The sequence below is a fragment of the Chroicocephalus ridibundus genome, chromosome 1 (assembly GCF_963924245.1).
Source record: "Chroicocephalus ridibundus chromosome 1, bChrRid1.1, whole genome shotgun sequence".
NCBI classification, from domain to species: domain Eukaryota; kingdom Metazoa; phylum Chordata; class Aves; order Charadriiformes; family Laridae; genus Chroicocephalus; species Chroicocephalus ridibundus.
Genome location: NC_086284.1, coordinates 140,030,490 through 140,043,199, shown reverse-complemented (window position 1 = coordinate 140,043,199; position 12,710 = coordinate 140,030,490). Strand labels below are relative to the sequence as shown.

Sequence of the window (12,710 nt, the reverse complement as noted above, 5' to 3'; positions counted from 1 at the left end):
GACCTCCTCTCACCCCACCATGTCATAACCAGAACTTTCTACTGAGATTAAGATGTCAATAGCAGTTTTCAAAGAAAGATAAGCAGAACTAACCACCCAAATGCAGCGACTGTTTTCTACTCCCTGAAGTTCTCAGTCACACACACCTCTAGATGCCTACAAATACTTGTATGCATGTATATAAAAATGTGCAGGACTTTCTCTTTTGTTTCAATGGGGCCTCCCACCTCTGGCTATTCCTTCTCCAATTTAAAACAACTTTCATTTTCTATCAAAATACACTGATACCACCTCCAAAGATACCTGTTGGATTGGGACCTATTCAAGTCCATTATGAAATGTAAGTTTCTGGCTGTGAAGTTTAGGCACCATACAGGCACTAAGGAGCTTAGCCTGAGACAGTTCTGCACACAGATAAAACCGAACTCTATCTGCCTACAAAACTACACAATCCAAGGGGGAGGCATGAGGAAGCTGCACAGAAACAACCACAGTCTTCAGAGCCTTGGCTTTGCATAAGTCCTGATGTAGATGTGCACATCCTTTGCTGGATCTAGCTTTTGAAAATCCCACTGAAGGAGTGAGGAATCTGGATGGTAATGAGGATCTTAGTGCTCAGACAGTGACCTGAAGCCTGGGAATTATGTTTATCAGAAAGCAGTGATCTGGTTTTCCTCAGCACTGCAATACAAGCCTACTGGTTTAAAATTCCATCTCTCATACAAGCATCAATAAATAAGACCAAGCTCTTGCCAAAACACACACAGAGAGAACCACTTCCTACAGGACTGGCAAAGTCTATGAAATGCAGAGATGTAAGTAAATCATCCCACTCCAGCCACAGGCCTGGACCCAGCAGAATAATTCAATACAAATTCTTAAGTGATTTATGCACCATGAGCAAAAACCCTCTGCTTTGCAATAAACACAGGACGGAGCACTAATGTATGCCCTGTGATGAGAAGTTCCAGGGGTAGAGGGGAAAATCCCTACAACTGCACATGAAAAGTGCTGTCTTAACATCAAGCAGCTGATATGGAGTCCATTTAATGGAGGTATGACTTGATACAAAAGTCCATTCATAAATAAACTGGGGTCATGAAGAGTAATGAGATCACACAGACACTGGATAGGGGAAAGAATGATAATGATGGAGAAAGCATTCCTTTCTCAACAGCTAGGACTCTGCTACAGGGTCCCACCTGCTCCTGGATCCCTCCAGGAAGCTCTCTGCTATAAAAATTGGCACAAAGGACAACATCAAGGCTGAGTGGTTGCTGGCATAGCACTTCCCACTGTACCTAGTGTTTTAATGATGATGAACTGTAAGTTGAATGTACCCCATGTTGTGACTGAATCTTTGTTGTAGATTCATCTTGTTGGAACTATAAAAAGATGTTGGACTTAAAGTGCAAAAGGGTCATAGCAAGAAGATATGCTCAGACTATTGCCTAAGGCACATTCTCAGCAGAAGTTTGGAAAGGAGCTAGATGGACTACTGCCAAAGTTACTGGTAGAGCTCATGGGCATTTTTCTACTTAATGCTATGTTTGTTCGATTACTGCATTTTCCCAGGCTTAAAGCTGTTTTCTCTTTTTCCTAATAAAGAGTTCCTTGCATATAGCCTCAGCATCTTTGTGAATGTTGAAGATATGCCTGCTAGAGACAGTCAGGGAAGAATTGCATAGTGTTCCCATAATTCTGTACGGGAACAGAGTCATTTAGTTATTTGCCAAGAACTGTTTTTTACTGTCATTACCCACCTGGCATAAGAGGTCCTTCTCCAGGATTACATGAATCAGTGTTATCTCAGAAGAACGCTACAGTAGTTCGCCAGACTAAGGGGAAAGCACAAGACTCTCAACACACTGATCACTAATACCCCAAAAGAAAGCAAGTTCATTCCTCCCTCAAAGGGAAAGGGAATCCCAAAAAATGAGGAGCACCCCACTGGTACACAGTGAAGGAAAAGGGCTATAAGGGAAAAGAATTAATGGATAAGCCTGAAACATTCTTGGTTTGAACTGAAAAGGCATTTCTGTTAAATAAGGAATCAAACTGTCAGGTAGAGAAAAGCTCTTCATTGCAATAGTGTACAGAACCCATGCTGTAAGTGACGTCTTACTCAAAAGGTAGTAAATAACCACCACCTGACATAGCAGTTGCTTCAGCAGAGAGAAAAGATCATAGCGTAACTATTATCCAGGCATTAGGAACTGTATATAAGCCTGTACATCCACCATGGTGGAGTTTTCATTTTTCTCTGCAGCCTTACAGAAGCTGGTGATAGTCACGTGAGCCTTGCAGTGGGAGGGAGTGAAGGGAGCTCACTGCTCTCAGTCTGCTTGGCTGTACACGGGAGGCAGGCCTCATCGTCCCCTGCTTTGAAACCTGGCTTTCAGAAAAGTTACAGGTATTTGTTGGAAATCTGGGAACTGTAAGACTGACTTGCTGGGTCAGCCATCCCAGTAGAGAGTGGGGCACTGTATATGTATCTATCGCAAAATATTACTTTGGAATGATCAGGCTTGGCTCTGAGGCAAGCATTAGAAAGGTTTGTTCAATCCCTGTGACATAACCACATATTACAAGGTTGTTTTCTGCCAAAGTAGTTACATTGCATAAAAAATAAAGATCAGACATTTGCCTAGGTTAAACAAGTTTAATCAATGGTTGAACAACACTTCAGTTGAAATTAGGGAGGGCATCACAGACCCTTATTTTCAAGTTCTTAGAATTCTAGACAGTATGTGGAGATAAATGTTCTCTCTCCAGAGATGAAAATGTGGCTACAAAGAACAGTGGTGAAAGAAGTAGTGATTTGCTAACCCATTAATTAGGATAGATGGCCACAGTTAGGGGAAGACTGTACCAGAAACTGATCTTAACCCCACTTTTGCCAAGGCAGAAACACTTATCTCTAAAGACAATAAAAATACCATTTCAGTAGAACTCCTCTTTTCTTACTTTATTGCTTCTTTAAAACTACTCTATCTGAAGTAGGGTAAGCAGATATACCCGTTTTGTTTCGTGTGGTGAAGACTGATGAAAAGAGGAAAATGTAAAAAAGGCAAACCAGTAATAACATGTTTGGGGCCTGATTGCTTACATTGAACACTGTACTACACAGGCCCTGGGATGCTGCAAGTGAAGGCAACAGTATTCAGAGCTGAGAAAATCAAACTTCAGGATATCGTAGGTCTGTCATCACTTTTAAAACTTCCAGGAAGAGAAAGCTACAGGCTGCTCTGCTTTAGGAAGACAGCATTCAACTGTGGGAACCGGGGGGAACTGGTGACGGTGGTCAAGAGCAGGTTCAACACGGGCATACTGCAATGAAGGGCCAGAATTCATTACACACAAAGTTGAAACAATTTTCCATACAAAAGAAAAACATAGTTAAAAATAGGAAGGAAGAAATATATTAGGCAGACAGTTTGAGAAACAGAAACTCCCAAGTTTTGATTTACGTGCTATACACTATAAATAATATTTTTGTTAACACACTTTTCCACCTACTCTTGCAAAAAGAATTTTTGTATACATAGTCTTGATCTTTACAATGACCATGTCTTCCCAGTTTTAGGCTTTACAGCAAGATAAGCATATGCAGGCACTTGGAGCTTTGAAAGTAGTCATGCTATAGATAATGTAGCCTGTTCGTTATTAAGAAGTTAGGTGAAGTCCTAGCAATAGGAAACAGAAATGAAAACATGAAAAATTAGGCAGGCTGGAACCTTCTAGAAGTACTAGTACTAAAATAAGCTCTATCACAATTAAAACCTAGCTAGCTCTGCTTGACTTCCTAGGGTAAGGTAATTTTGTATTAATAACAAGATAACAAAAGGGAAGCTCCCCTCTATGATGATGGTCCCCTATCTGGAATTGTAGTCCATATACAAGTTCCCATCTGCAGCTGCTTCAGAATGTCCATTAAGAAAATAGGTTGCCAGTTTTTCAGGAAGTAAGCAAGCTTTTTGTCTCAGAAGGATAACCACTTCTTTGTGATATCTGTAACCTTAGCATACTCACTTCATCTGTCATTTAGAGCTCCTAAGTGATAAAGGTTGCATTCAACCAGAAATATAATTCATTATAAATTCTATTACACTTATACCTGCTAAATATGTTTTCTTGACCTGCTATAGCTCATTAGAGATGCACTGCTAAAAGACAAGAGACAATGGCTGTAAATTGTACCAAGGAAAATTTGGTCTGAAGAGCAGGAAAAAATTCTTCCCCTTGAGTGTGGTGCAGCACTGGAAAGGGATTTCAGAGCGGCCGCGTGATCTCCATCCTTGGAGATATCAAAACTCATGAGTAACTTGATCTGGCTTTCAAGCCAGCCCTGCTGTGAGCAGAGAATAGGTTTAGGTACCTCTAGAGGTCCCTGTTCACAACCTGTTCATTCTAGAATCACATAGCTAAAACTTTGATCAACATACTATAACATTTATTTAAAAAATCATAAAACTGGTTTTCTTTATGCAGGTTCATAAAACTGCTAGGAAGTGTCCTCCCTGTCTCAGGATCAACAGTAGTATTGCCCCTTAGGAAACTAACAAATGCATTAACTGCAAAAATTGCTAAAAACTGGTTTTGAATTCATCTTCATTTGAGAAAAGAGCATCATCAAAACAGAAAAAAATCAATGAACCACAGATATGTTTATAGCACCTTTTAAATTACATTGCAAGGACTGAGAGGAACTACTGTTGGTAAGTACATTCCTACAAGAAAGCTACAGTAGAGAAACTCCCTAGTAGAAATCAATACTTAAATTAGGATGAGAAAAAAAGTATATTATAACAGGCAAACCTCTAGAGCCCTGCATGTCCTAGAACTGCAATTTTCATTCTCTACTTGTTAATACATCACTCGTGCATTCCAAGTCTAAGGGTGACTGAAAGAGAAGGTAAACCATTTTCAGTACTTCTAGCCTTAAGATATCTGTTAGCAAATAATTTCTAATTTCTCTCTCAAAAAATGTTTATCATCCTCTTCATCTGAGTTGAAAATAGACATATATGAAAGACAAACATTTAATTCATATGGCTATATTTAAACATTCATATGCTTTTGAAAATAAAGCACTGCATTAGCTAGGCTTTGTTTTAAGCAATGTTATTTAATATCTGGATGTGCACTGAGAGACTGGGTGTTACAAACATTTTACAAACAAACCCTCAATTCACACTGTACTATCTGCGTGATCTGCACTATATATTCCCTTAAAGTTTTTAACTGAAATCATTTTGCTGTAGAATAGAAATACGTAACACCCACCGTATTCTCATTTGGTGAAACCTTTCTCACTCACAACTGCATTTCCTGATTTACAAAAAAAATTAGCTTTTCCATATAGCCCAAAGAGGTGCATAAAGCCAGCGCAGAATACTTTTACAGATGAAGATACAGGGGTAAATGGAACTGTCAGTAGATATCATAATGGTTCTTTATTTGGTTTTATGTTTTTAAGAACTTGAAAATATTCTAAGACTGACTCTGCAGCTACCAGTCCCTCAGGATGTCAGACCTTAGAAGGGACCTCAGAGAATCCCTGGACTGTGCCAAGAGTGAGCATAGCAAACATGTCATTCCTAGCTTTGGTGTACAATCACTTGGAAACTGGCAACAACTGTATGGCCAGAAGCAAGGAACTGAGGCATATGATTTATAATAATAATTTATAACTGAGGAATAATTTATAATAATTCTACAGCGTCATATCTAGCCTTCCAGCATAGGTACTTTGGTTAAAGAATTACTTTTGATTTACATTCTTGCTGTATAAAGGTGAAATAGGAATAGTTAAAAAGATTTCCACTGTTGTAAGTTGTATTAAGAAATAAACTAAAAAGCCTAATTAATTTGGGGATGTGAATATTATTTAAGAAACATACTTCAACACAATTAATGTATTTGAAAACATCAGTCAGAACAGGCTTTGAATATAAAACAAAATAAATGCTGCTTCTTCTGTCCATCAAAGGCTGAATACAAACTTGTTAAGTTACACAGTACTCCCATAGCCACTGGAGCACAAGCCAATCAATCTAAGAAAGAAGGATCACAGTAAATTATCAAAATCCCCAAAGTATGGCTGATGTTTGCCAAGGGAATAAACACACCCACATTGAGACTGAGCTCGAATCCCCCCCACAGTACAGAGGTGCAAAAACCTAGTTCAGCTGCAGAAAGAAAAGGGTGGTAATTTTTCAGGTATATATACTCTAAAGCTCTAACATTACTCAGAAAATAAAAACCACATTTATTTTAGTGGTAACATTCAAACTTGCAGTCAAGCAAAGTATAGAAGAAGAATCATCTCTGAGAACAGAGAATCAATTGCACATGTCTGGTTCTTTTTTTCTTTCTCACAGAAGTTTAAACCACAGAATTTCTATGAAATCATATCAGTATAGTGAAACATTATAATGGAGACAGCAAAATACAAATGAAGATGGAGTGTAAGCAGGTGTACCTCTATTTTTAATTCAACTGGGCTGTCAGGTTTGGTAAAACTTGAGAATTCCTCTAGCCATTCACAGTTTAACCTAACATTCGTAATATTTACTAAAAACATACCAGGTGTTTTAATCTTGTTCTGATTTACCTGTTCCATACAGTAGCCTGGCCTGGAATAACTGGTATTCAAAAAGTACATAAATCCTTCACAAAAATGTTAAGGCAAAAAAGAGGAAATTTCAAAGCCTTGCAGAACCTTTGTAAGATTTGGTGGTGTCGATACCATTTGTCAATATGAAACATCTCACTCCCAATAAAGAGCAATTCTGGTCATGCTACAAGTTAGCGGTTAAGCCCTTGAAAAACTATATGCAGTATTTCAACTTTAACTCAAAATACAATAAATACATTTTACAAAGATTATTGATTATCCTTATTACTAATACCAGCTCTCACAGGTAAAGACATAGGGGCAGCTCATATAATAAAAGTTAGTTGGAGTTTTATTATTCAAAACATAAATGCTAATGAATGTCATCTTTCTTATGTATACAAATTATCCAGGTACAGGTTTTTTTTCTATTGTTTGTTAATATCACAGTTCATTTATTCCCAGACAGATATCTCATGTTAGAATATTTCAAGTCAGCAGTTTTCACAAAGATTTCTTTTTCTTTACTCAGTATACAACAGTTGTATACAACAAAAATTGCTTTGTTTTGGTTTGGCTTTCTTGTAGAGATATTGTGGAAATTCCTTAAAAAGCATGGTGGTTTTGTTTTGTCTTATTTTAAACCCAACTTATTCTATGTTTGTAATGTCAAAATTCAAAATATACAAAAAACACTGGGAACACATATGGATGTGTTCAGATGAATAAAACTTGTAAAACCAGGAATAAAAAAATCAAATCAATTTCAAGACTGTCAAATACTTTCACACTGATTCATGATGTGAACACCAGCTTCTGATTATTCACCAGACTTCGTGACCATACTCTACAATAAAAATTTATGAATGTAGATGTAAATTCCTCTTTTTTGAAAGAATTAATGCTTTATAAAAAAAAATAATTGAAGCGTTACATTCTTCCAGGAATAAGCACTATACAAAAACAAAGGTACATTATTTAGTGTATTTTTATTAAAGTAAACTGTCATCAGAGCGACAGAAAAGCAGTCAGAGCATTATTTTTAATGCTCTGATCAATCCTAGATTTCATTTGCTGAAGTAACTGGAAGGAAGTTAATTAATTTACACCAGCTAAAAAACAGGTCCCTTAGTGTATTATATAAATCCAGATTACCTTATGAGGTCAATAGGCTGAAACTTGTAAAATGCTCCGTATCTTGCCCATTCTCGATACAGTATCTAAAAAAAACCCAAACAAAACAGAAAGTTAAGCTGACACAAGTGCTCCCATCTGTTTTTACAAACATCTTCTAAGAGTTAAAAATATATGTACCAAAAAAAGCAGTTTCCCATACTTCAATACCAACTTCCAAGTACATTTTTCAGCCAGTTATGGAAGACTGCAACCAAGCCAGCAACGCGAGCATGGCATACACACATCTTTCTCCACATACCTACCGCCTCCTCACCACATTTATTAGAGATTGATGTTAAATAGAAAGCCTCAAAAGGAGAAATAAAAGACTCTGTAGCCTGTAGTGAAAATCTTTGGAAAGATGCTAGAAATAATCCTACTTACAGAGTGAAATTCTTCTATGATATAATTTATTTAATGTCTGGAATCACACCATAGGTAAGTACTGACCAGTGTTTCTAGGTCCAAGGTGAAGAGAACTGAGGTAAGAGTCCAAAACTGGTATGTAAAAACATACCAAGAGGTAACAAATGTGGCAAAAGCAGCCTGCTCTCCTGCTCAGCTCCTGAGGCTACTACACCCAGTAGAGACCCTTTTCTCCCCATGCTGCGCATGGACGCACAAGTTCACGTGTTTACTGTTGGAAATGCAAATTCACCCACAGGTTACAGACAGCACAAAGGAAGGTGCAGATCTTACAGAAACTTCTTACTATGGGAGGAATCTAGTGGGAAGACAGTCAGTGTTAAAAGGAAACATTTCAGGACCTGTGGTATATTAACCACAATACACTCAACTGCAACAGGAAAGGGACTCGGGGATAGTCTTCCTCTTTAATTGCTCTTTAATTGCTGTGACACAACCTTGTTGAACTTTCAAAAAGAAAAAAGAAACCTTTGACAATCTTTTACAAGAGGCCGTAAAGGAAACTGGTAATTATTGCATGAAAGACATCATGCCATTCTGAAACAAAAGCCAGATGCTGGATAGAAATTACCATGCAATTAACAATTTAGTAAAAGTGTTAACTTGATAGCAGGAGATTTTATAACTGTGTATGCATTTATTAATAATCCAGAAAAGGCATTAAAAAATTAAACTTTCCAGAATTATATGAAGACCAAAGGAAGACCAGAGGAAACATCAGCAGGATCTAACAAAGTTGGATGACTGTTCACTATGTTTTATCTTCAGAGAAAAATAAAAAGCAGGACAGTCTTGTGTGAAAGACTAAAATTTTCCATGGAACCACCTGAATTGTTTGTATTCCTTTCCCAGTTTTACACTGTGACAAGACTGTAGACTGTCTAAGATAACATGCTTACTGAAAACTGTTTCTTGAAGTACAAAGTGCATCAAAAAATAACAAACAAATAATTAGAATATGGTGATAAATATAACTAAATTAACCACATCACTATTGCTAGATTATAAATCTGTATCATCCAAAAAGACAGGTGTCTTTTATCCCTATTTTCAAATAGGAGAATAGGACAGGCTTTTATCCCTATTTTCAAAAAGGAAGCGGAGGTGGTCCATAAAAAGAGTAGCATATGAGAGGTGCAGTCAGCTTCTTTAAAATAAGGCATCACATCATCGGCACAACTTGACCATAGGAAGTTCCATCCAAACAAGAGGAGGAACTTCTTTCCTTTGAGGGTGGCAGAGTACTGGCACAGGCTGCCCAGAGAGGTGGTGGAGTCTCGTCTCTGGAGACATTCAAAACCTGCCTGGATGCGTTCCTGTGCAACCTGCTCTAGGTGACCCTGCTCTGGCAGGGGGGTTGGACTAGATGATCTCCAGAGGTCCCTTCCAACCCCTACCATTCTGTGATTCTGTGTGATTCCTAGTAAGATTGGAGTAGTGATGAAACTGTGTTTTGAGAACAAGCTTCTGTGTGGAGTACCTGCTACCTCCAAGAGATGACCTCATACCTCAGTTCCTCCCTTGCTGTGAGCACTGACCGACAGTCCCTCGCCTGTCTCGTGGAAGTTGTAGTTAATGTGAAGCAGAGTAGTTGCTGAGTTAATACCTTGGAGACTTCTATTCCTCTGTAAACTTTGGTTGGGATTGGGCAATAAGTTTTAAAGCTGCTGGGGAGGAAGACACAAACCAAGAAACACACGCACACAAATACACAAACAGGTACAAACAGAGGATATTCCAAGAGAAGTTACATTAAATATTTGTGTTTTTTTTTTCTTTAACAGAAAAAAAGGTACTCCAAATATAGCCAAAATCAGTAATTTTAAAATAGTAAGATATAGATTTTTTTCAAAACGTGTAGTATGTGAAACTCATCAGCCTAGTTGCAGACTAGATTGCAAAATGTTTAGTTCTATGTGCAAAATAGATGCTCATGAAGCATGGCGTTTTTTTCCCAGTAAATAATAGATTATTGCACAATGGAGTTATGTAAATATACAAGAGCTGGAGAGGATGCTAGTAACAAAGTACATACACTTTTTTCAATTATCAGTGGTTGTATCTGTCAGATGGTGCATTTTCACAGCTAGCAGCACGCTACACTATCTTATGAAGTTAAGAGCACAATTAAAGTAAGTGTGGAGAAATTTCGGATACTGTAAGTGCAGAGTAATCTTGACATAGTTTGAGGTCTTCCAATCACATTTTTCTACTGTTTATAATGCCTCTCCTCCTGCAGATGCTATATAAAAGAACTAAATAAATATCCAATGAGCAATTAAGACCTGGATCCTGCAAACATGCACCCCATGAAGTGTTATTGTTCAGAATACGGAAACTAGCTTGCAACCACTTAAGTCAACAGAGCTATGCCATTGCATATTCATTAAGGACAAAGCATAACATGTTTTCTGTTCATAGATCAAGAAATAAACCCTACACTGCTGAAGCAACTCGGAATTCGTCAATGAAATTCAAGGAGTGTAGAGTCTTGGGTTTTAGAATATTATTCTTACAGAGCACAGTCTTTCTGTAAGTGCAGAAACTCATCTTTCTGTAAGTGCTTGGCACTCAGGGAAAGAAATGATGAGACTAGGTTTGATTTTCTTTGGCTTCAACAGGAGTTGAAGAGGATTGCCCTGACTGCCATATCGATATTTTCGTATGAATACTTGTAGTTACCTATTCAAAATCACTCCTTGCCATTACCCCACAGCATTACCTACAATTTTATTTATTTCCATAAATAATCATACTAATAAATGCATTCACTGAAATATAAAAAAACAAGAATGTTAAAGGTATTGAATTATTAGAACTACTTGAAAGCTGTTTTGAACGTAGCTACAGAATGGAATTTGAAGAGCAAAAAGAAAGGTTTTTCTAAAGTTGCGGTCAGTTCATGAACAGGTTGCAACAGCGTTATGTCAGCCTACAGAATCACAATGGTTATTCTGATTCCAACGCACTGAAGGTGAGTTTATGGAATGAATATTTTCCATTAATGTGTGTTGCCCACATTAAATCTCAGTCTCAGCACTGCAATTTTACAAGATTAAGCTTAATCTGGAAGCCAGAATGTGCTTCCTTTCATTAAATTTATTAAATTGAAATGAATTCTAGGAAGAGTTTTGTAATATAATTTATTATATTTTATCAGCTTCACTTAAAAGCAGTACTTTCTGTAAGTTTATAATAGTACTTTCCAACTGCTTCTAATATTCCAGGGATGCTGTTGTAGTACCTGACAGCAGTATATTTCCCAGATAGGTAACAAAGCCCTTATGTATTTCTCAGTGTCAGACATATTGATAGCAATGATGGGTTACAAGTTGCCAGTGGGCTAGAAGCTTAAAAAAGACTGAGTCAGTGTTTATACTCATGGCCAGTTATTACCATGCTACTGTGCAATAGCTTTCTTAAAAATGATTTTTTCTAGAGCAGAAATCACACTAGAACAGGGAAATTCCTTTACTCCAATCAACAGTCTTCAGAAAAGAGTGGGTTTCATTGTCTGAAGACTTCTAATTCTCATAGGATGTGACAAAAGTATTATTTCACAGTGCATTTCCTTCAAGGAAATCCTGAACAGGGTTAATAGGGATTAACCTTTTATATTATGAACTGGTACATAAACCTTAATTACTTGTGCTGCCTAATTGGCATAAATATGCCAGACAAGCCCAGTTCATCGTTCTTTGGGCTTATACAACAAAAAATTGAAATGGAAGATAAAGATAAGTTAAAATGGACAAAATAAAAAGGGGTAGAAAAAAACAAAACTGAAAAATGCCCCCCTTCCTTTAAATGTGATCGGGGCTTTTCAGGAAATTAAACACTGGGACTATTAGATTCAGATAGAAAACAGATGATGTTATGCATAGAAATACTACAGCAGATTCAATGGCTAAGCAGCAGAGACATATGTGAATAATCAATGAAGTATTTCTGGAAAGAACCTTTTATGTTTTTAATACTTAACACTTCATAACTGAGCCTAATAGGCAGAATAAAAAGAAGGCAGCACAAAATAGAACTAGTAGGGTGAATATTTTTCCAGACACTAGTCCTTTTAGGCCCTCTCTCCCCCTTTTCTACTGTACCCAATCTTCCTCCATTGACTAATGTTCATTTACCTTCCTTCTCTAAAAATTTTGCTAACCTTACAGGTCAGTAAACTAGATAGCTGACTTTCAGAGTCCATTACTGTACCACTATTACCATTTAGAGAAAATTCTGTAAGTGCAGAGTAGACATTTTCTTCATGAACAAAAAGTTCAAAATAAGAGACATAAATATACAAGTTTGTTTTCCAACGTTGTCTCTTCTGCTTACCAAGGTTCATATATTAAATTAAATTGTATATGGCACATGAAGACATCTAGTGGCTGAATGTTAACACTATTTAGCAATAACTACAAAGAAGATTATGTTTTCAAATTTGTACAAAGCCAGAACTGGAGAAATCAAATTTATTTGTATGACCTAT

General features: G+C 37.2%; 1 protein-coding gene across 1 annotated transcript in view; it reads right to left on the bottom strand.

Annotated features, from left to right (window-relative positions):
• ANO2 (anoctamin 2) overlaps positions 1-12,710 on the bottom strand; it is a 191,298-nt gene that overhangs the window by 123,536 nt on the left and 55,052 nt on the right. Inside the window, exon 10 of the mRNA XM_063322738.1 lies at positions 7,775-7,839. Within this exon, the coding sequence (XP_063178808.1) occupies positions 7,775-7,839 (65 nt within the window). The remainder of the gene's footprint in view (positions 1-7,774; positions 7,840-12,710) is intronic.